This window comes from Psittacula echo (assembly GCF_963264785.1).
Source record: "Psittacula echo genome assembly, chromosome: 2".
Taxonomy (NCBI): domain Eukaryota; kingdom Metazoa; phylum Chordata; class Aves; order Psittaciformes; family Psittacidae; genus Psittacula; species Psittacula echo.
The window spans coordinates 115,497,763-115,522,356 of record NC_137737.1 but is presented as its reverse complement, the minus strand read 5'-3'; the positions used below and the strand labels follow the sequence as shown (position 1 = coordinate 115,522,356).

The following is a 24,594-nucleotide window of genomic DNA, read 5'->3' as shown; positions in this document are numbered from 1 at the left end:
AAAAGCCTATTGGGAGTTTCCTTGTTAATGTGTTACCATGTGATTAAAGCTACTTTAATCACTGTACATGCTTCTATGTATGAATAAACAGATCATCTTTGGAAGTTACTATGTTATAGTGCACATGTAAAAACTGTATATACATTATTTAACTTACATAGTAAGAATACTATGTTATACACGTTAGTTAAAAGACACTGTCACTCTCTTGGAATGTTTTCTATTTTTTTACTATAAACCTAATATTCCCTTCTTGCTGTTCTTTCAAGGCAATTTTCACTTACCAACCCTTATCTTGTAAGTCCATCCCCCCCCCCCCGATTTTAATTTAAACTGAAATTTAATTTAAAATAATTTAAAAACAAAACAGCACTTAAGAAAAAAAGAAAAGATTCATGCCTTAATTTATTAATTCATGCATTCATCCATTAATTGTAAAAGGCTAAATTTTAATAACCATATTTATCTACACAACATGTTCGTCCACTCTTCTGCAATAGTCCTTACGTGCTGTTTGGATGAATCACATGCACATATTCTAAGAATGAGCCACCTAGAACTCTTTCAACAAGAACTTAACCAACAGTGTCTATGCCTTGGAAGAAAAAAAAAAAAAAAAAAAAAAGAAGAAGGATATTTTATTGATTATCAAGCTAGTAACTCATGTGTTAATAGATCTAATTTTGACTGCTTGAGTTACCAGTTAACAAAATACTAGTTCCAGTGGGTTTGCATCCGTGCTTAAAGTTTACTGCCTAACTTTCTATTCTTTAGTAGTAAACACTGCAATGTAAAGCAAGAGGAATCATTATGAAACTTGAAATAATTGAGAATGTCAAATGCAGAAACAGATTAATTCAGGGACTATGCAAAACCCAGGAATGCTAATAATCTTTATTAAAGAGTCCAGTTTGGTGATGGATTTTACATTACTATATATAGAAATAAATACTCAAATCTTAGCAATACTTTGTGAAGCTATATATGGTGAGCTATCATTAAAGTGCTATCATACATAAGTCTGTTTCTGCCATGTGCATGAATTACATGCTCAAACTTTTGAGATGGCTCTTCACCCCTGCCCTCCATTTGGACATTTTGGACTTAATTTTCTTTAGTGCCTTTACACCATTTGAAAAAATAATGGTTTATATCTGTCTTTGGGACTTTGTCTAGAGCAAACATATAGAAAAACACTTACTAATATTCTTGAGAAACTTAACAGCATGTTAATGCTTGTGCTGCATTTTCTATTTTACAGCCCACTCTGCAGCACTTTCAGAAGTACAACTGTGTCATCCTAGGTTCTTGTAGAAAAAAAATGGATTGTTGAAGCAACTTTCGTTTAAAGTACATAGAATTGGCTGGATGGCCGCATGCAGAGAGTTGTGGTCAATGGCTCCGTGTCCAATTGGAGACCGGTAACAAGTGGTGTCCCCCAGGGGTCGGTGTTGGGCCCGGCCTTGTTCAACATCTTTGTCGGTGACATGGAGAGTGGGATTGAGTGCACCCTCAGCAAGTTTGCCGATGACACCAAGCTGTGTGGTTCGGTTGATACTCTGGAGGGAAGGGATGCCATCCAGAGGGACCTTGACACGCTTGTGAGGTGGGCTGATGCCAACCTGATGAAGTTTAACCATGCCAAGTGCAAGGTCCTACACCTGGGTCGGAGCAATCCCAGGCACAGCTACAGGCTGGGCAGAGAAGAGATTCAGAGCAGCCCTGCAGAGAAGGACTTGGGGGTGTTGGTCAAGCCGGCTTCAGTGTGCGCTCGCAGCCCAGAAAGCCAACCGTATCCTGGGCTGCATCAAGAGGAGCGTGACCAGCAGGTCGAAAGAGCTGATCCTGCCCCTCTGTTCTGCTCTTGTGAGACCTCACTTGGAGTATTGTGTGCAGTTCTGGTGTCCTCAACGTAAAAAGGACATGGAACTGTTGGAACAAGTGCAGAGGAGGGCCACAAGGGTGATCAGGGGACTGGAGCACCTCCCATATGAAGATAGGCTGAGAAAGCTGGGGCTGTTCAGCCTGCAGAAGAGAAGGCTGCGTGGAGACCTCATAGCAGCCTTCCAGTATCTGAAGGGGGCCTACAAGGATGCTGGGGATGGACTCTTCATCAGGGACTGTAGTGACAGGGCAAGGGGTAACGGGTTCAAACTTAAACAGGGGAAGTTTAGATTGGATATAAGGAAGAAGTTCTTTACTGTGAGGGTGGTGAGGCACTGGAATGGGTTGCCCAGGGAGGTTGTGAATGCTCCATCCCTGGGGGTGTTCAAGGCCAGGTTGGACAGAATCTTGGGTGACATGGTTTAGTGTGAGGTGTCCCTGCCCATGGCAAGGGGGTTGGAACTAGATGATCTTAAGGTCCTTTCCAACCCTAACTATTCTACGATTCTATGACCCCAGGTCATTTATGAATCAGATGCATGATACTTTCTAAGAAATGAGGTAAAGAAGTACCTTTCACTTGTCCTGCCATTAGACAGCAACAGAACAGAAGACAGAATCTGTAAGCTGGCACCTTTGAGTACTAGACTATGCTATGTATTCATGACTTGTTGATTGTAAAAGATGTGGAAGAAGATACACATAAAGAAATCAAGCCCAGTAGTTTGCAAATACTGTTACTATGTAGTTTTCAAAATGGAGTGTATGTATGAGCCGAAGATGCCTTATAAAATTTCTGCTGAAATAGCTTGGATCTCTCCCAGGTGTTAAACAACAAATTGGACAGCACTATAAATAAGTGTGAGGAAGTATTCAGTTTTCATCTTGGAGGTCTTACAGAAGAAATATTATCAGTGTTTTAAAAAGAACCAGAAATGTGAAATTAGTGGATCAGTTATGGCCAAATGGCATTCTTTGAGCAAGATGAATACTTCTAGGCACAGCACACTTTCAGATCACTTATCAATTATGCTAATCCCTACTGTGTAATTCATGTCTGCAGACATTCCAAGGACTGTCAACCTGTATAGATATGATGGTTAATAGATTCCTTTCTAGCGGCAACAGAACAGTCATACAAAAGCATTTGTTTTATCCAATACAAAATTTGTTTCTCATCCAAACAATTCATGTATCCATTTGTTTATCCTTCAGAAAAGAAACTAGTAACAAATAATCCATTTGTTTATCATCCAAGCCACTGTTTGGATGATGAAGTGCTACAAAAAACATACAGTATTTCTCTGGTTGACATAACAATTCATCTGTGTGCCTACAACAGAACTGCCTAAAACCATTCATCAAAAGATAAGCTGAATTACTTCCTGTGAATTCTCTGTAATACAAAAGTTGCAGTTGCTGCAACACTTATTTTTTCAAGCATCATGAGAACACTGTCTATGCCAATAACACTATTATCATGAGATACAGCATGTGAGAATAAATTATGTGTAGACTAAAAGAACCTTTATGACATATTATGGTAACGAACATTACGATACAATGTGCCAAAAAATCTTATGCCTTCCTTAGAGCTAGAAGTCTGATGTGTTTATTCTAAGTTTGAAACAAAAAGGTTGAAACAGCTGTGCCAAGTCCCTTTTTCAGGTACTCTTGAAATCCTGAAGCAGTTATTTCAGTGGTATTTCAGAACTAAATGGAAGGGTCCGTGTATCAGTAGCAAACAATGAAGTGCACCTCTCAGCATGTTCCCTCTCTTTGCTTTGTATTAACCATATAGTGTCTACAGTTCATAAACCAACTAAAGAAGTTATGAAACCAGTATGACTTAAAATATCACAGTTTCATTTCCCTGGTCATAATTTCTACATTATTTGTAGGCAAACAATTCTGAATATTGTTTTTTACATTTTCAAAGAAACGTGCAACAGGCTGTATAATGCATATTACTCATGAGTCTCTAAGGATCAGCTTGTATATATAACTCTGAATTAAGCAAATAGTAATTTTCTAAGTTTTAAGGCTTAATTCTGCCCTACAGCTACACAATACAGCTATTGATGAATTCACCCTGAATGAAAAATTAAGACCTTATAGACTGATAGTTGTCATACAAGTTATTAACAATTACTTCAGTTGACCAAAGTAAATAGAAAGCCTATTCTGAAAAATACAAAATTTGGCAAAATGTTATACATTAAACCATTAATATATACTGAGTGAATGCTTCCTTTAATTTACTTGGAGCTCTTGCTCCAAGTTAGTGGTGAAAACTAACCTGCAAAGTAAAAGGGAAGAGAGCAAGTTTCCTCCTTCCCACCCACTGCAGGAAATGGGGGCATTAGTTGATTTGTCTACAAGTCCTTCAGTCTGTAATCTCTCTAAAACACCTCTTCTGCAAGATGCTAGACTTGGCGATAATGATCAGGGAAGCAAATTACATTTGTCAAGATGTGAGTCTACACTCTGTGGACCTCAGTCCTGCAAACAGTGTCACAGTAAGACTTCACAGCCTCCGTGTACCTTCAGAATGAAGCTGTTTAATGTGAAGTGATCTTAACTTAAAAAAGAAAGAAAATCAAAACCAAAACAACAAAAAAGAGACCAAACCCAAGAAATTAAAAACCTCACTATGACAGACTGCTATATAAGGTCACATAAGCAGTTCTTGAGTTATAACCTCAAAACGCAGGTGAGAATACACAGCAAATGCTGCACATAAATATGAGTTAGTGCAGTAGAAATAGCACATTCGGGATTTAAAAGCAGGCAAACCACTGAACCTAATAATGCTTGTTGTCTTGGCTGAACATAGCTTTGTTGTATCCATCATCAGACTTCTACACCATTTTCAGTGCTCCTACCAGCACTCACAGTGATAGAAGTGCTAATATTTTAAATATTACGTGCATACGCACGTTTGTGAGAGATGGGGAGAGGGAATAAATATAGGTAAGTTTCTCCTCCACTGTCAAAACCAATTAAACAATTAATATACTTTCTCTTCGTCTATTATCTCCTAGGAGTAATACTTGCTAGAATTAATCAGTTTAACATGTGAATTCACTAAAATATATACTTACGTACATTACCACTGCTCTCCCTTCCCGTCTGTGGTAATTGAGACAGTGGTTGATTAGCTCATCCTCATCTATTTCACACTGGCAATAAGGACAGGAATATCTGGGAAAAAGAGGTCATATATTGTTAGTGGATGAATATATAACTTATACATTTTTAGTACTACAAGCAATAATAGACATATTTAGATTTCTCTGGCCAGGTATCATTAGGATCTTCTTTTGCCGTAGATAAAATGTGGCATGGGTGTATGCTTATGTGGCCACGTGTGATGTATGCTATGCTGGTGAAAGGTCAGCCTTGCTAATGGACACTGTGAACTGTATAGAACTGTGCCGGCATGTCAGAATACTGATCCAGAAAAGCATCTTAACAAAACCATGACCTCTGAGAAGAACAGATGAAAATACTGGACACTACAACTATGAACATTTGATAAAAGCATCATTTAATTGTTATGATATGCTTGGAGATGCATGACCAAACTAGCAATTCTCAGGAGCTCTCACTGAAACCCTCTCATAGAGAATTCCTAGGTTTCAGTACAGGGTATGGGCTTGTTGCATGGTGGAGACACTGTTTTCAGGTTAGTGCAGTTTTCAAATGTGTGTGGATAAATGTTCAAGTTTTTCTGAGCATCAGAAGAACAGTAACTGTTAAGGAGACATGTCTCCTGAGCAAGCAACCTGAATAATGTGTCATTTAGAAATTCAAATAGCAAAGGGTATAGAGACTTTATATTGCATAAATAAAAAAGCATTTAAATAATGATATCAAAATTGCTCCTTATCATTACTGGACAAAATTAAAGGTCATTGAACTTCAAGTCCTCAGTCATTCTTAATGCAAATGGTGGACAAACCAACTAGGAGAGGAGCGCTGCTGGATCTAGTACTCACCAACAAGGAGGGTCTGGTTGAAGTGGTGATGGTCAATGGCAACCCTGGCTGCAGTGACCATGAGATGGTGGAGTGTAAGATCCTGTGTGGGAGGAATAGAATACCTAGCAAGGCCACAATTCTGGATTTCCAAAGGGCCAACTTTGGCCTCTTCAATCAATTGCTAAGGGAAGTCTCATGGGAAAGGGTACTAGGTGGTAAAGGGGCTTAAGATAGTTGGTCAGCATTCAAGGACCACTTCTTCCAAGCTCAGAATCAGAGTGTCCCAATGGGTAGGAAATCAAGTAAGGGAGCCAGGAGACCAGCATGGTTAAACAAGGAACTGCTGGGCAAACTCATGTGGAAAAAGAGAATCTATGGATTATGGAAGGAGGGGCTGGCCACCTGGGAGGAATATAGGACAGCTGTTAGAGGATGTAGGGAGGCAATTAGGACAGCTAAGGCCTCCTTGGAACTTAATCTTGCAAGTCGGGTTAAGGACAATAGAAAGGGTTTCTTCAAATACATAGCGGATAAAACTAACACAAGAGGCAATATAGGCCCACTGCTGAACAAGGTGGGTGCCCTGGAGAGAGAGGATATAAAGAAGGCAGAGGTGCTGAATGCCTTCTTAGCCTCTGTCTTTACTCCTGCAGACTCTCCCCAGGGGGGCCAGATTCCTATAGCCCCAGAAGGAGTCAGGATAAAGGAGGAGTTTGCTTTGATAGATGAGGATTGGGTTAGGGATCAGTTAAGCAATCTGGACATCTATAAATTGATGGGTCCGGATGGAATACACCCACAGGTGCTGAGGGAGCTGGCGGAGGTCATTGCTAGGTCACTCTCCATCATCTTTGGTAAGTCGTGGGAAACATGAGAGGTCCCTGAGGATTGGAGGATGGCTAGTGTCATGCCAGTCTATAAGAAGGGCAAGAAGGAGGACACGGGTAATTATAGACCGGTCAGCCTTACCTCCATCCCTGAAAAGGTGGTGGAACAACTTATTTTTGACACCATCTCTAGACATATCAAGGATGAGGGGGTCATTAAGAGTAGCCAACATGGTTTTACCAAGGGGAAGTCATGTTTGACCCACCTTACAGCCTTCTGTGAGGAGGTAACTAGGTGGATGGATGATGGAAGAGTGGTAGATGTGGTTTTTCTTGATTTCAGTAAGGCATTTGATACTGTCTCCCACAGCATCCTCATAGATAAGCTAAGGAAGTGTGGGCTTGATGAACAGGTAATGAGGTGGATCAAGAACTGGTTGAAAGGAAGAAGGCAGAGAGTTGTGGTCAATGGGGCAGAATCTAGCTGGAGGTCTGTGACTAGTGGAGTCCCTCAGGGGTCGATGCTGGGATCAGTGCTGTTTAATATTTTCATCAACGACCTGGATGAGGGAACTGAATGTACCCTCAGCAAGTTCGCTGATGACACTAAACTGGGAGGAGTGGCTGACACGCCAGAAGGCTGTGTTGCCATTCAGCGAGACCTGGACAGGCTGGAGAGTTGGGCGGGGAGAAACTTGATGAAATTCAACAAGGGCAAGTGTAGAGTCTTGCATCTGGGGAAGAACAACCCCATGTACCAGTACAGGTTGGGGGTTGACCTGCTAGAAAGTAGTGAAGGGGAAAGGGACCTGGGGGTCATGGTGGATGGGAGGATGACCATGAGCCAGCAATGTGCCCTTGTGGCCAAGAAGGCCAATGGCATCCTAAGGTGCATTAGAAAGGGTGTGGTCAGTAGGTCAAGAGAGGTTCTCCTCCCCCTCTACTCTGCCTTGGTGAGGCCGCATCTGGAATATTGTGTCCAGTTCTGGGCCCCTCAGTTCAAGAAGGACAGGGACCTGCTGGAGAGAGTCCAGTGCAGGGCGACTAAGATGATTAAGGGAGTGGAGCATCTCCCTTATGAGGAGAGGCTGAGGGAGCTGGGTCTCTTTAGCTTGGAGAAGAGGAGACTGAGGGGTGACCTCATCAATGTTTACAAATATGTAAAGGGTGAGTGTCAGGATGATGGAGCTAGGCTTTTTTCAGTGATGTCCGGTGATAGGACAAGGGGCAATGGGTGTAAACTGGAGCATAGGAGGTTCCATGTGAACATCAGGAAAAACTTCTTTACTGTGAGAGTGACAGAGCACTGGAACAGGTTGCCCAGGGGGGTAGTGGAGTCTCCTACGTTGGAGATATTCAAGGCCCAGCTGGACAAGTTCCTATGTGATGTACTCTAGGTTACCCTGCTCTTGCAGAGGGGTTGGACTAGATGATCTTTTGAGGTCCTTCCAACCCTTGGGATTCTGTGATTCTGTGATTCTATAATTGCTACATATCTCATCAGTTGCTCTAACAGGTCCTGCCCTGAAAGAGAATGAAAGGGACAAAGAATTCTCTCTACATACTGTAAGTATATAAATAAGAAAAGCTGTCAGTGTTCTCAATTCAAAACTATTTCTGAAAAACATATTATTAGAAAAGAGACAGTTACAGTTAGTTTATTATTTGTTTTATTCATTCTGGAAATATAATCAACATTTTCCAAGGAGTTTTATTAGGAAGTAAACATAATTCTGCCCCAAGAAAAATAGGAAAAACTGCTGGCTTGTCAAAATACAGTTTTTTCTACAAAACGCATCACATAGAGCTAAATTCTATCCAAATCATACTAACTGCATGTAAAATACTAGTAGTAGTGTAGTCAGACACACGCACAAAACAGTGTTCTTTTTAAGTACTATTTGAGTATTATTATTTTAAAATATTAGGGAAGGATTCATGTTGAATTCTATGAAACAGAAGCAAGTTCCAATTACTCCTCCTTCAGCAAAAAAACCCAAAAAAAACTGAACCAGACAATTCTTCTACCAGTTTGACTTTACTATGTTGGGATAACAAACTCAAAAGTGCTTTTATAACGTCATCAACACCGAGGTCTACCTTGTTACAGCATCTCCAAGCTCCTGTACAGGTCCATATTTTTCTATATATTTTTCACAAGTTTTTAAATGAGCTCTCATTTCACTCAGACATACTTAAGCAATGAGAAGCAGCAGCTTGTTATGTTTTATACCATGACACATTCACTGTAATACATTGCTCTGAATATTTTCTAGTTCAAAGCCTTATTACAACATCTTCTGTTTTGCCAGTTCTGCCTGGAGATTTAAATGCAGTAGCTTCTAGAAGAAAGGTACCTGAAACCATATATCACTGTGGTCAAACCAGCTAGTACTGGTGGTCATGCTGTGCAATTTAGGATGTTGCCATTTACCCTCCTGTGCTACCCCTCTGTTGAAGGTTACCCATCTTTCCTTCTGACTCCTTTCCCAACCTTCCAGCCCAGCAGAAAGAATCATGTCCTTATTGCTCAGATATTTCTATTCAGTTTGGCATTTTAGTGAAAATCCACCTGCTTTCCCTGTTGCTAAAGTGCTAACCTTTACACCAGAGCTGCTAAGTCTTGTATTCACATTGTCCCCGCCAGCTGTGCTACAGTAGACGAGTGGGGTCAGAAGCCAAGGCAAAACCTTCTTAAGACACTGTAAAATAACTTGCTAAGCTTGCCAGTGCACTCTATGACAGCATTTCTAGCATGCTTAACAGCCTGTGATTGATCTATAGGAGGATTTCAGATGTAATCTCTTCTTTGGAAGCCTTCTTCATATATAGCTTCACAGAGCCATGTAAAATATAATCAGAGCCTAAATCAGACAGAAGGGGGTATTTTGCTGTTACTTCACAGAAGTATAAATGATTAAACAAAGCACAAAGAGAGTACAGCCAAGACCCAACATGCTCCCTGTCCAAGGATAAACTCTGAATGGTTACACATTGTTTGCCCTCGGGCAGGTTTTAACTTAGATTATTCCTGTACTTTAGACAGGGTGGAAAAGGTTTCTTTTTTCCCCTGAGGAACTGGTGAGTCTTCTATAAATAACCCTGTCCAAGGTTCATGCACGCTGAGAGCTTTCCCCTCTTTGTCACAAATATAAAACCAGATTACCCTTGGCCAGTGTGTTTACCCTCCCCCTAAAACTGTCAGTAGCCAGAAAAGGAGTTAACAGAAAGGACACAAGGATTGATCGAGAACAACTATACTCATGCATTATACACAAGTAGTCTTTTGCTATTAGTCAGAGATTTGTTCAGTTGAATATAAAAACAATTTCCAAGAATTTCAGGTTCAACAACAAAAACCCCTCCACCCTTACCCCAGTGTATCAACAACAAAAACCCCTCCACCCTTACCCCAGTGTATCACTCTGCTTTATTCTCTCACTGGTGGTTAGGGGCTCTGGAGCTCAGATAGTCTTTTCATCAATTCTCCAGGATACAGGGGAGGACCTTAAAAAAGCTAGGAGGATTGGCCAGGTTAATAAATGGTTAAAAGGGTGGTGCCATAGTCAGGGGTTTGGGTGTCTTGAACACAGGACCCAAGTTTGTAGGCCAGGTCTACTGGGGGCTGGTGGAGCTGCGCTGATAAAGAAGAGGAAGAGCGGTTTTGGTAGGAGGCTTGCCAGACTGGTCAAGGTTGCTTTTAACTAGATGTGTTGGGGGAGGGGGGCATCGTTCCATCCCAACACACCCAGTCAGTTGCCAGCACCTATAATAAATGCTTGGAGAAATGTAGAGATATTCCAGCTGCTCCAGCAAATGAGCCAGCTTCCTTTGGAGCTCGGCTCAGATGCCTCTATACGAACGCCCGTAGCATGGGGAACAAACAAGAGGAATTAGAGATGTGTGCATGTCTACGGGGGTGTGATATAGTAGGCATCACAGAAACATGGTGGGATGGCTCCTATGACTGGAGTGTTGGAATGGAAGGTTACAGGCTCTTTAGAAAAGACAGGCCTGGCAGGCAGGGAGGGGGAGTTGCTATTTATGTTAGGGATAGGCTGGAGAGTATGGAACTCTGTCTGGGGACGGGTGAGCAGTCAACAGAGAGTTTGTGGGTCAGGGTTAAAGGGAGAACAGCGATGGGGGACATTATTGTGGGGATCTGTTACAGATCGCCAGATCAAGAGGAACCTGTGGATGAAGCATTCTACAGACAGATAGGAAAAGCCTCACGCTCACAGGCCCTTGTTCTCATGGAGGACTTCAACCACCCTGACATCTGTTGGAGGAACGGTACGGCCCGGCACAAGCAATCCAGGAGGTTCCTCAATTGTGTGGAAGACAACTTCCTTCTGCAAGTAATAGAGGAGCTGACAAGGAGAGGTGCCATGCTTGACCTCGTGCTCACCAACAGGGAAGGGCTCATTGGAAATGTGATGCTCCAGGGCAGCCTTGGATGCAGCGATCACAAGATGGTCAAATTCGAGATCCTCAGGACAGTGAGAAGAGCGTGCAGCAAGCTCACTGCCCTGGACTTCAAGAGAGCAGACTTTGGCCTCTTCAGGAACCTGCTTAGTAAGGTTCCATGGGATTTAGCCCTAGAGGGCAGGGGGACCCAAGACTGTTGATTGATATTCAAGGATCACCTACTACAAGCTCAGGAGTGTTGCATCCCAACTAGAAGGAAGTGCAGCAGGAGAGCTCCTTGGATGGATAAGGAGCTGCTGAGGAAAATTCAAAGGAAAAAAGAGGCTTATAGAAGGTGGAAGCAAGGACAGGTGGTCTGGGGAGGATACAGGGATGTTGTCCAGGAAGCTAGGGACCAGCTTAGGAAAGCTAAGGCCCAGTTAGAATTAAACTTGGCTAGGGATGTTAAGGATAACAGGAAGGGATTCTATAGGCACATAGTGGATAAAAGACACACTAGGGACAACGTAGGCCCCCTCCGGAAGCTATCGGGAGAACAGGCTATCCTGGATCTGGAGAAGGATGGATGGATGACCCGGGGAATTACAGACCAGTCAGTCTCACCTCCGTGTCTGGCCAAATCTCAGAGCAGATTCTCCTGGAAGGCATGCTAAGGCACATGAAAAACAAGGAGGTGGTTGGTGACAGCCAGCATGGCTTCACTAAGGGGAAATCCTGCCTGACCAATTTGGTGGCCTTCTATGATGGGGCTACGAAACGGATGGACAGGGGCAGAGCAGTTGACGTCATCTACCTGGACTTGTGCAAAGCCTTTGACACTGTCCCACATGACATCTTTATCTCTAAATTGGAGAGACATCAATTTGATGGGTGAACCACTCGGTGGATAAAGAACTGGCTGGATGGCCACATGCAGAGAGTTGTGATCAATGTCTCGATGTCCGGCTGGAGACGTGTAATGAGTGGTGTCCCTCAGGGATAGGTGTTGGGACCGGTCTTGTTCAACATCTTTGTCGGTGACATGGACAGTGGGATTGAGTGCGCCCTCAGCAAGTTTGCCAATGACACCAAGCTGTGTGGTTCGGTTGATACGCTGGAGGGAAGGGATGCCATCCAGAGGGACCTTGACACGCTTGTGAGGTGGGCTGATGCCAACCTCATGAAGTTTAACCATGCCAAGTGCAAGGTCCTACACCTGGGTCGGAGCAATCCCAGGCACAGCTACAGGCTGGGCAGAGAAGAGATTCAGAGCAGCCCTGCGGAGAAGGACTTGGGGGTGTTGGTCAATGAGAAAATGAACATGAGCCGGCTTCAGTGTGCGCTCGCAGCCCAGAAAGCCAACCGTATCCTGGGCTGCATCAAAAGGAACGTGACCAGCAAGTCAAAGGAGGTGATCCTGCCCCTCTGTTCTGCTCTTGTGAGACCTCACTTGGAGTATTGTGTGCAGTTCTGGTGTCCTCAACATAAAAAGGACATGGAACTGTTGGAACAAGTCCAGAGGAGGGCCACGAGGGTGATCAGGGGACTGGAGCACCTCCCATATGAAGATAGGCTGAGAAAGCTGGGGCTGTTCAGCCTGGAGAAGAGAAGGCTGCGTGGAGACCTCATAGCAGCCTTCCAGTATCTGAAGGGGGCCTACAAGGATGCTGGGGATGGACTCTTCATTAGGGACTGTAGTGACAGGACAAGGAGTAACGGGCTCAAACTTAAACAGGGGAAGTTTACTGAGGTGGGTGAGGCACTGGAATGGGTTGCCCAGGGAGGTTGTGAATGCTCCATCCCTGGCAGTGTTCAAGGCCAGGTTGGACAGAATCTTGGGTGACATGGTTTAGTGTGGGGTGTCCCTGCCCATGGCAGGGGGGCTGGAACTAGGTGATCTTAAGGTCCTTTTCAACCCTAACTATTCTATGATTCTATCTAAACAAGTAAAACAAATTAACAAACACAACTCAAAAACTGTGCAGGTAGATGAAATAAAACCTAAGCATCTCAGGATATTGACCCTGAAAATTGCTAAAGTCCATTTCTTTTCCCTCCTATTTAAATAAATTTCCATCAGCACTGGAGATGGCATTTTCTCAGATGTGGACAGCAATGGCCCACGTTGATTGTGCCAGCATGATGGACCGTCAACTACAATGGTCAAAGAAAACAGGGAAGGATGTAATGGCTAAAAATTATAAGCCCATACTCTGATAGCTGTGATGGGAATGTCCAGGCAAATGACAATACAGGGCAGTAGAAGGCAGGCGGCATGTCTTTGTGTTGGCAATGGACACACATATAGGCTGATGTTAGTGGAAGCTGAGGTGCCAAGGACTGCTGAGCTACGGACACAAAGCTGTGCTTTTTCTTGACGTGTTCTCTCATGTCATGCATCCCCATGTATGGAGATTCTCTGCCAGCAGTGGAAATGACTGCTGAGGCCGAGGGAGAATCCTGGAAGGAGTTGAACATATACAGACATCACACAGTGGCCTCAATGCAGCTGTCACAGCAACATAACAAAGCAGCTGTTGCATTATTTTTGCCTGTGATTAAAAAAAATAAAAGGAGATTTCTTCTGGGTGTCCCCAAGTATGTGAGCACCCAAAGAACAAAGGTAGCATTCCCACTTATTTCTACAAATACTGGAAAATTTATGATACATTTAGGAATGCATAGAATTAATTGGGATCTGCCTAGGTTTTTCTCACTTGGCTGAAAGTTGTATCTGCTCTGTTAGGTACAGTTGGAATAGGTTTCAATATCTTTCAGGCACTCTTTTTTATTATGATAGATTATTGCTTTTTTCTTTAATATTGAGGAAATTTTAATAGAGAATCAGAAAATCTAATATCTGAGCATGTCTCAATACATGTCTATATTTTCCAGTATACAGTGTATTTTCTGTAACTTAGCATTTTTAGAAAAGTGAAGTCAAGTATGACCCACTTTTGAGGAAGAAATAAAAAAGGAAATGCAGTAGACTTGGCAGCTGCAAGATGAAAGCACCAGCAAGTTCAGTATCCTTCAGTTTGCATCTGGCCTGCAGTAAAACTAGTAATCTGTCAAAGTGATTTTCTTGGAAATTTCCGTATGGATTTGGTTTGGGAAAAGATATCACCATTTTCTGGGCACAAACTTGGCAATGATGATTATCTCAGATAAATAGCTTTTACAGTCATGTTATTAACTTGCCAAATCAAATATGTAATGATAACAGGACAGCAAAAAAAAAAAAGCAGATCTAAGAAGAATTAGATCTCATCTTAAGTATAACCCACAAAAATGGGGACAGCAGCATGCATTGTTATAGAAACTGCAACCAAGTATGTTCCAGCACATGTGAAATCTTGTCAGTCAAAATCAAGTCAACAGATTTCCTCTGTCAGTTACTGGTATCCTTTAGTATCAAATAAATCACAAAGAAAGTAGCAAAGTAGCAATACCATGCCACTGGCTGAGCAATAATTTTACCTATTGATGTGTTATGTTTGGTGCCACTTGGTTTAAGAATTAGGTCTCAGTTATATCCAAATTTAATTTCTTTGTATATCATTGAATTAATAATCTAATGTGATACAAGGACATTACCCACTGTAAGATAATTAAGTGCAAAGGTTATAAAAGAAAAACAATCAGATGTCTACATCTGCCTGATCAGTTTCCTAGAAAAAAAATTAGTTAAGAAATAAGAAAATCTGAGATCCTATTAGGGGAAAAACTTACTGTTATTACTGAAAATCAGGGTGTGCATCAGAAGACTCTGTTACAGGTAAGTGTTCCACAATATTACAAATATTATAATGAACAATTTTATTAAAACCCCTTTCTCGAAAAGGATGGCAAGACAATAGTTAGAAGTAGATAGCAATCATAAATATGTGAATAAAAATTACCAAATGAAGCCTAAGAAAATTCAAGCCTAGTAAATCTAGGGGCAATACAAGGATAGAGAGATGGGGATAATTGAAGAGGATGAGACACAGGGGATCTGGGGTACATTTCCCTGTGTGTAACCTGAGTGTGCATATAATGAACACTGCTGCTGACCAACAGAGCATTTCCCCACCCAGGCATAAGCCATGGTTTTACAATTGAAATGTTCAAGCACAACAACAGATGTTTGTTGACTGGCCAAAAAAATGGACACCGAGCTGCCTTTCCTCCTTGTCCTAATTAAAAATGCTAAGACTGTAGAGCATTTCCTCGTCTGAGTTTCCTGTCATTTGTAAGAGTCAAAAAGAGGCAAGTATTTCCCACTCCCAAAGGGAGACACTAGAGCATGCATGTAACAGCAAATGCTGTTGCCTTGAACTGCAAATTTCAGTTTCAGTAACCTTTCATACATGATGACCCTTCATCTATTTACCTGATTTTAATGAATCTATTACATGAGAAAGTCATATCTGACCATGATATTATTTGGTATAGCTTTCTAAAATCTGAATGTTTTACTCTTTGTTAGAGTAAGTCATAATATTAAGTAACAGGGTAAGCTCAGTTGAAATAGGCACACGCTGCCTGGTGACAGCATGTGTTGCCACGAAGCTGGTTTTATAAGATCACGGTCTGATCTCCAACTTCTGCTTGTACCTTGAGGAACTATTGAGTTCCCCCAGGAAAAACCCTCCTGAATTCAGCTGAAATAATAAACCATGTAAGCACAGATATCTTTACTAGTTAGCATTTTAAGAGAAGTTTTAAATCCTTTGGTTAACTTACGAAACTACTTAGATTTCATGTTTCTTTCATAGAAAAGCAGCAACGAGAAAAAACAGTGTCTGAAATTTATTTTTTGTTATCAACATTCATGAAAATAATCTATTTAAAGCCAAATAAGTTTAAAACCTTCCTATTTTGTCTTCTCCATTCCTTATATTTGCCTCCAGCTTCGATCCCATCTATAGCTGTGGCTTCGACACAGATTCATTAACAATCCTGCCACAGCCACAAGGGCCTTCCCTGCTGCCGGTTCTTCACTTGCCCTTAGACCATTGCTCTGTCCTCTTCATCTAATGGAGATTTGGGTCCAATGATTTTTCCTCACAGTATTGCCCTTCTAGGTCCAGCTTTGAACACGGGTGTGTTTTTTTCCCCCCACTGTTTCTTTGCAAGCTAGTAACCCATGTCTGCCAGCTTAGCTTCCTAGGATTTCCTATTGCTTTTTCATGTAGTATTGCCTGACCGGTAGAACTCACTGCTTTCCTGATCAATTTTAAGTAGAAATTATTTGTAATGAGTAAATTGGTTTTCTTTTTTTGTACCTACAGTGTATTTCCCCCTGAAGGAACTAACCCCCCCGGAAAGGGACTAGCAGGCCTGAGCTGGTGGCTAGCTGAGGGATCTAGACAGCTTGCTCCACCAGGCTGGGCTTTTGGAATATGAACCAGAGCTAAATGAGGCCCCAGGGCTAGCATGAGCAGGAGAGAAAGCAGCAGCGAGCTATCACAAAACCTTTAAATTGCTCAAAACCGGGATAGCTACACAGACCATACTCAGAGTAGAGGCACTACACCTCTTTGCCAATCTCAGCTGAGGAGTATATGATGACTTTCATGATGTACGAAGATACTTTGGTGTTTGGTGAAGATAGTTTTGCACACTAAATTCAGTGTATCCTGGTATTATCTAGATCAGAATTGATTCCTCTATGCTCAAATGATAATGCAGCAATTGAGAAGGTGAATGATATTGCAGAATAAAAGTAGTATTTCTTACATTCAGCAGGAAACTTAGTGCATAATAATTTATCTCAATAAACAAAATTACATGCTTTTTGCTTCCCTGTTGTCAGCCCTTTGCCTAGTCATTACTGAGGAAGCAGCTCTGCTGCTTTCAGTGCAGATAGTAGCAGACGACTGAAGTTACCCGCAAAATGGAGCTGAGAGAAGGTAAAAAACATGGCTATGTTTCCATTAGCAAGTAGTGCATCCTAAAAGGAGTAGATTTTGTAGACTGGAACAGCTGATGCTTTCTGGCTTGTGGACTGGACTCCTGTTAGCAGCTGGACTGCAGTATCTGTGTCCAAGTAAAAGCATTTTCTAGTTCGGTTACATCTAAATCCATTCCTTCATATGAGCCCAAAGTGCAGTGAGCAAGCACGTTTCTCATGCAAACTAAAGCTGCCAGTTATATCCTGCATATTGCCCCTGCAGGTCCAGTTCACGCTAAGGAACATTGGGTGGATCACCTCTATGGTGGTTTTGCAGATGGCTGATGTCACTCACAGCGCAGGCTTCCTTTGAAAGGGCCAGTCCTGTCTCCTGCCTGAAGCCACTGGTCCTTTCTCCTTCTTGTGCAGGTTTGGCCAAGTGGTAAGCTGCAACACTTCTTAAAAATATGGTTAATTTTCAGATGTATTAGTTCATTGCTCCAGGTGACTATGTGTCCACCAGCTGAGAAAGACTTAATGGAGGTACAAAGTGGTTGCACGAAGTGGAGAGCAGCTGGGGAGGGTGGAACTGCTTTTTCTTTTTTGTCAGTAATTGGGGCCTTAAGTTGGCTTCCATTACTTGTGAAACTATTCCCTTAAGTAGACATCCACATGATGTCTCCTAAGATAAATAGAAACGCCCAGCTCAATAGTTATTTTGGTTGCTGATTTTATTCAGCAAACACTGGAGTTGAAAGAATGATTAAACTGAGTAAACCCCATAGATTTTATGTGCTATTTGGGCTCTTTCATCTTTCCCTAAACTCTGCATACACAGAACGAATGTATTTCTCTTTTGCTTTTCTCCTACTCTTCATATTTATTTAATTTTTTTGCCATCCCTGACAATTTATGGTCACAGGGAATCTGAACAGGGGAATTTCTAGGAATATTGTAAATTCTATTAATTAGAACCCAAGTAACAGAATTGGTTTAGAAACATTATTTCTCATGCCTTTTTGCATGGAAAAATGTCTTTCTATTCACTCAGCCTGTGGTGTGGTAGGTCAATTGCATCTACTTGATTATTGCGACTGTTAAATTCTAGAAAGTTTGAGATGGCCTTTGTATTTGTTTATAGTGCATTGGAGTACTCTTTGCAAAGAAAATCTGCACTGTTGATTCAAAGACTGAATTTCTTTAAAAAATGAGGAAAAACTTATTTAGTCTTTTTGCTTTGCTCTCTTAAATGAGGTAAAAGAAATCTGTTTGTGGGAAGACAGAGGTGATTCTAATCATAGTAAAGACAGGAAATCTCAAATTGATTTTATCCCCTGGAGTAATATCTGGTGAACAATGGAAAACCGTGATGTTATCATCCCAAGGCATTTTATTATTATTGCATGACTTTGCACTACGTAGTACTTTATTTATGTAACTAAAAAACTAGGAAAAATACTTCTTGTGAGCCAGGAAAATGTTGATTGCTAAATGAGAATATTCTGTTTGGCTCATTTTCATCTTATCCTTCTGTCTCCAAGAGTAATTACTTAAATATGTTGAAAAGCAGAAGAGAAAATCCAGTTGAATATAATAATAACATGCCACGATTCCATTTTAAGAAAAAAGATGGGATAAATGTAATATGAAGATGTCTTTGCAAGTTTCTCTCCATTAAGCACATTGCCATTTGACTCAAAACACTTAAATGTAACTGAATAGCAACAATTTGTAAATTCATTATCTCAGATCTTTTAACAAAACAGCTTTCACAGGTAACATGAGAATTTGCAGCTTCTTTGTGGACATGAGTAACGAAAATTCATACGGATGAAATATTGCATCTGGTTCTAAACCACAATCAAACCAGACTACATTAAAAATAACACAAGGACATAATAGCTTCTCAATCTTACTCATGTCCATGCCAGTGGTGGCTTGGAGTGGTGGGGGCATCTGTCCTGGCTGGTAGCCGCGGCTTTCATGGGCAACAGGCCCACCTTGGCATGAAACCCAGCTCCCGCCCCAGTGTTGTGCTGCCGGTGCAGTGTGCTCATAAATAGCCTTGCAGTGATTTATCAGGTCAGTTTTCATACACAGCATGGTATGATCTAACTTACTGTCAATTTTTTGTAAATGAAACTACACTTCTGTGTATGTATACAATAACTAGGACTTGCCTTGCATTCATGTGACATGTACCTACTTGCTTCTGATAACCTGTAAGTTGAAGCTGTGTACTACCCATATACTAAGCCACATGCGCCAGTACACATGCTGATATGTGTAGGGCTTCTGCATGTGACTAAGACTGCAAGAATTAAACTGGTTTGAGGAAATGATTTCAAATGGTGCCTACATACTGAGAATCAGTCAGTCCTTTGTTAATTTAGTGACTCAGCTTCACCAAGTGGGGGCAATGCTCCCAGGAATTCCTCTGACAAAGCCCCGCACAGAATCTGGAAGATTATCCAACTACAGTTTAAAGAAATGTACAGCAACAGTGACTGATTTAAGGTAGAAGTCCCTTGAGGTCATGAGGAAAAGGAAAGGAAAGTGTGAGAGAGAGTGTGTGTGTGAGAGAGTGAGCTTTTCTTACAAGGAAAGTGAGAATCATACCACTCTCTAGGCCTCTGGAACTGAGCTTGGACCTGCTTGCTTTCCTTCCTTTCTTTTTCTACTTCCTTCTCTCTTCTGTTATGTGCAAGCCTCATATTTTTACAAAAAACTTACATTGACTCTTACGGAGTCTTTTTAGGTTTACATCTGTTAATAAAAAGAGGCTCCTAAGTGCCTTGTGGCAATACCAGTAAAGAATAAGATTGCTGTTAATCCTGGGCTGAGTCAGAGGAGTGGCAGATGGCTGCTTTTATGGGGAGCAAAAGAGATGTTCTAGAGAACTATTGCTTGGAATTCCCACCCAGAGCAGAATCAAGAACTACCAGCTCTTCCTAGGTTTTTGTAGGCACCGGGAGCTGTTCTCAGGAGGAGCTGTATTATCATGCCTGGAAGGAGACCTGCATGACCAAGCATTCCCATGTCCGTCAAAGGCATTGGGATCCTGAGTTTGCAGTGAGAGTGTCCCATTGATTCAGAAGAGCTGGATATTGACTATCTGCTGCCATCTACTCCTCTTTATGACCCACCTGGAGGCATGTCTGGGCAAACCTTACTGTTTAGCCCTTGCATTCTCAGATCTGTCCTTCTGCTTCAGTCAGTGATACAGTGGCTAAAGAGAGTCAGGGGATCACTTGGGCTGTGTTCCAGCCACCACGGCCTTGGTATATATGGACTTGGTACATACTTGAGGCTGCTGGCACAGTTCTTACTACCTTGCTGTGTAAAATCTTCCTTCAGAATTGTTATTTTTCTATTTTTTGGGGAAAATGTATGTTAATTCAGCACTGGATGTTCTTTCTTCTGTCTCTGTGTGCTGTTTTTTGTTTGTTCTACAAGCTGAAGAAGGGCATTTTATGAGCTTTTCCTGATCTATGGAAGGTAGTGAAACTCAGGGCTACCCATGCATGCCAGAATGCAGGGACCACAGCCTTGCTCTGGCAGCAATTCATCTGCCATACCAGTGATGCTTGTGCAGAACAGCTAACAGAAGATCACATTGTAAGGAGGCTTTGAAGGCCATAAGCAAATCCAACAGCTGAGACATCAGTGTCATGGATTAACCTGGAGAAGTTACCACATGACAGCTAATTGGCTGTCAATTTATACTGGTACCTAACTTGAAATGATTTGTTCGTGTATCACTGTTGTTTATTAAAAAAACTCTCAACCAACCAGCTCTCCCTCCCCTCCACATGTAGCTTCTTGCATTCTTGTAGCTAAATCTTCAAATCTCACTACAAGTTATGCTGGAGTGAATTGCTGTGCAAAACATTGCTTCTGTAACTCTGCAGAGGCTTGAACTGAGCAAAACCTCACATGTGCCCTTGAAGTCTGCAGGAAGGTGGGAGTCCATGATGTAAACTTTCAAGGATTAATTTAACCTGTAACAATCTTACAGAGAAACAGACATGTTCCATATTTGAATAACTGCAAGTGAAAGCATGCATTTCAGACTGCAGCATATGCAACTCCATATTCTTTTTAATCTTAAACCTACACAACAAGTATTATTTTATTACTAGGTGGGGGAAAAAAAAAAAGGCAAAATGAAAAAACCTTTCAGATAAACTTCTTCAGCAGTAGCTCAGTTCAGCAGAAAGCTCTGGCTCTCTGGCTCAGTGATCTGCAGAAAGGAATCACAGACCTTGTAAGATCAGGAAGCTTCCAGCCTGAGGGAGTGAAAAGGCATGCTTGGCAGCAGAAAAGCAGCAGCAAAGGGGTAATGGCTAAGCACTTTTACATCCAAATTTTACAGCCATGGTTTTAATTGAAACAGTAGATATATTTTTCTGTCTCAGTGAGTTTTTGTACTTGTCTACTGAAGACACTTTCTCACTATTTGCTCTCTTTTTCTATTCCCTCTGACTAGGCCTCCCCTGTCACACCCACACTACGATCTCACTTCTGTTCACCTGCTGTTTCCTTTAATCCATCTCTTTCTCTGTAAAATACAGTATTTTCAGTTAAATAATTCACATGGCTAAAGCATGGATTCACGACTCCTGTACACTATCTGTCCTATCTATTTGTACACTGTCAGACTTTGAAAGCAACACTTTGTGCACACATTGACAAGCTTGGGAATGATAAATGTAATTCCCAATGATATATTATATTCCTTCTAATGTGACTTCTGCCTTGTAAAGATACTTGAATCCTCTTTGACTACACCATTTTTAGCAACAGATCTGGGATACAATACCCTGAGCTACAGTGTTGTTTATCCCTCCTTAGTAGGGCAGGCAAGTCAGAGGCTGCATCAAAGATTCCCAGTCACGGGAAAACACTACCTTGTCGTGGGACAGCACAGCCCATGAGCCACTAGAGCTACAGGAAAGCAGTGTGCCAGAACCAGGCCTTCGAACAGTGTCATACTGGGAGAGAACATGAGAGATCAAAATTCCTAGTACTGGGTAAAAAGAGAATGTGCACAACATGTTTTCATACACAGAGAATAAATTTTAAGTAAAGAGATGTAAGTTTAGAATGCAAAGCTGCTCTAATTAAAAAACCCAATGTACTTACAATACAAATGAACAATTTCTCACTCTGTAGTGGCTACCAAAGATTGCTAATAGCCACATGAAATTTTAATCTCTGCCAGAAATTTGAATAAAAAAACTGAATCTCTGCCAGAAATGCATAATGATGGTCAGAATTTTAAAGTAATTTTTAATGTCAAGTCATGAATGAACAGGATCCAGACTTCTGATCCACTTCAACCTACCAGATGCAGTGTACTGTGTACCAGATGTAGTGCACTGTTTGGAAATAACGGATTAAGAGGAATGGGGCAGAAGCACTGTTGCTCCGAAGTGCCCATGTGGAGGTCATACTTTACAAAACCTGTGAGAACATTTTGGAATAGCTCTGGGGAACTTCCAAATGTGGATAAACCATAAATGCAGAATGTTGGCCTTCACCTTGTTCTAAACAACTATCAAAGCCAAAATATTTTTTCCTGCAATATTTACCAGCTTTTGGATTACATTCATAGGACTCAATCCTGAAAAACAGCAACTTATATGGCCTATTGGGGTTTTTTTCTTACATTGAAGTAATAACTAATTTTTTTCATCCTCAGACGAAGCTGCTGGCCCAATTAATATAGATGAATATGTTAACACTAATCTCCAAATTACGAATTTGTTAGGGAGGACCACTAGATATTATTTTTCTGAGTTTTATTTAGTTTTCAATTAGGATTAATTAGTGTTAATTCTGTAATATCAACTATAAAAAGAACCTTTTTTTTTTTTTTTTTTAAGGTTCTTACTCATGGAGATTTACCATGGAAATTAGTTGCACTAATCGAACTGTACTTCTGGCAATGGAAGAAATAATGAGGCTTAGCTTCTTATGCCTTGGTAAATCATGCATCTGAAAAATGTGTGATCTCCCATTGAATCTAAGCAATAATAACATCTCTGCCTCTGACAGTTGCATTTAGGAAGCAGTGATCTCAAGTCTTCTCTTAGAATAAGCTCTCTCCTGTACTCACCTGCCTCACTTCAGTAATTTGTAAAAACTTCCTGCTGATGATAGTCCTAATACTCAGAAATTGGCTAATGATTTCCAAACTCTACTGTTGAAATCATGCGCTGTTACAGACTTCTGAAGCCTTGATTTCCAAAGACATAAGGGCTTTTCTGTGATGTTTACAAGTCCTGTCCTAAGGACCTTCCCTTGACGCAGTGTGACCCAACCCTACTACAGCACTCTGTATTTGTAAAGAAAGTATTAAAAATTACTCATTCTTAATTGTCATCGATCATCCCTGTAGTCTCCCTTCCATGTCACTTCCTCACTCAAGTTACAAATACTTTAGTAGGGGAATCTTCAAAATGAAGCTGTTTTGTATTAATTTCCTGCATACAGTAAGACTCAGACTTATTTTGGGTTGGAAGGGACCTTAAAACTCACCCAGTTCCAACCCCTTGCCATGGGCAAGGACACCTTCCACTAGACCAGGTTCCCCGTTCAACCTGGCCTTGAACACTGCCAGGGATGGGGCAGCCACAGCTTCTCCGGGCAACCTGTGCCAGTGCCTCAATACCCTTATAATTAAGAATTTCTTCGTAATATCTAATTTAAATCTACCCTCTGCGAGCTTAAAGCCGTTCCCCCTTGGGCTGTCACCCCATGCCCTTGTGAAACGTCCCTCTCCAGATTTCCTATAGGCCCCCTTTAGGTACTGGAAGGCTGATATATCCCAATTCAGCAGTGACCGGTCTGCTAGAGGAACCTCCAAACAATTCTTTACTTTTGCCGGCGCCGGCGCCCAGCCCCAAGGGACTTTACTGGGCAGCGCAGCGGCCGGCAGCGGAGGCCAAATGCCAGCCCTCGGCCTGCCGCAAACCCACTCCCCGGCGTCAGCGGGATCCCCCGGCGAAGCAGCCACCGCCCACCTCAGGCCGGTGGAGGACATTGGAAGCGGCTCCTCGCACCCAACCCCTCGGAACGCACCAACAGCCTCCGGGGGGCGGAGGAGAACACACAACCGCACCCCAGCCCGGCCACCGTCATCTCCCCCTTCTCGGCCGCTTCCGCCCGTGCGCGCCCCGGCGCGGCCCCGCCCCTTCGGCCAATCACATGAGTGAGCGCGGGGACCGCCGGGAGCGGGCGCTACCCGAGGGGCTCGGTTAAGGCGCAACATGGCGGTGCTAGCCGGTTGTTGAGCGGTCGGTGGTCGGAGCTAGGCGGCGGACGCCGCGGAGAGGCACCGGCAGGCGGACAGGGGCAGGGAAAGGGGAGCCGGGGGGCCGGGCGGAGAAGAGCGGAGGAAGGTGGCGCGGCCGGCTGGGCGTCTCGGGTGGTGGCGGCGGAGATGGCCCAGTGCGTGCAGTCGGTGCAGGAGTTCATCCAGGACTCGTTCGTGCCCTTGGTGGCCGCGCTGTGCAGCGAGGAGGCGGAGAGGCTCACCCGCAAGAACAACCTGAGCTTCGCCGAGCTGGTGAAGCCCTTCTGCCGCCTCACCTCGGAAGGTCGGTGCCGG

The 24,594-nt window shown here is 42.4% G+C and overlaps 2 protein-coding genes across 9 annotated transcripts in view; one reads left to right on the top strand and one right to left on the bottom strand.

Annotated features, from left to right (window-relative positions):
- Positions 1 to 404: 404 nt before the first annotated feature.
- On the bottom strand, positions 405 to 24,255 carry RNF125 (ring finger protein 125; the record flags this gene model as incomplete). The annotated part of the gene is given in 6 exon segments (XM_080609702.1): positions 405 to 575; positions 579 to 596; positions 2,626 to 2,733; positions 4,998 to 5,088; positions 8,795 to 8,888; positions 23,901 to 24,255. Coding segments are annotated over 6 exon segments (738 nt in total). The 3' UTR covers positions 405 to 503.
- The window catches only part of TRAPPC8 (trafficking protein particle complex subunit 8), a 54,243-nt gene continuing 53,755 nt past the window's right edge, over positions 24,107 to 24,594 (top strand). For all 8 annotated transcript variants that reach the window (XM_080611576.1, XM_080611581.1, XM_080611582.1 and 5 more), the window contains exon 1: positions 24,107 to 24,583. In XM_080611576.1, coding sequence (XP_080467702.1) covers positions 24,427 to 24,583 — 157 coding nt within the window. In that variant the 5' untranslated portion in view covers positions 24,107 to 24,426. The remainder of the gene's footprint in view (positions 24,584 to 24,594) is intronic.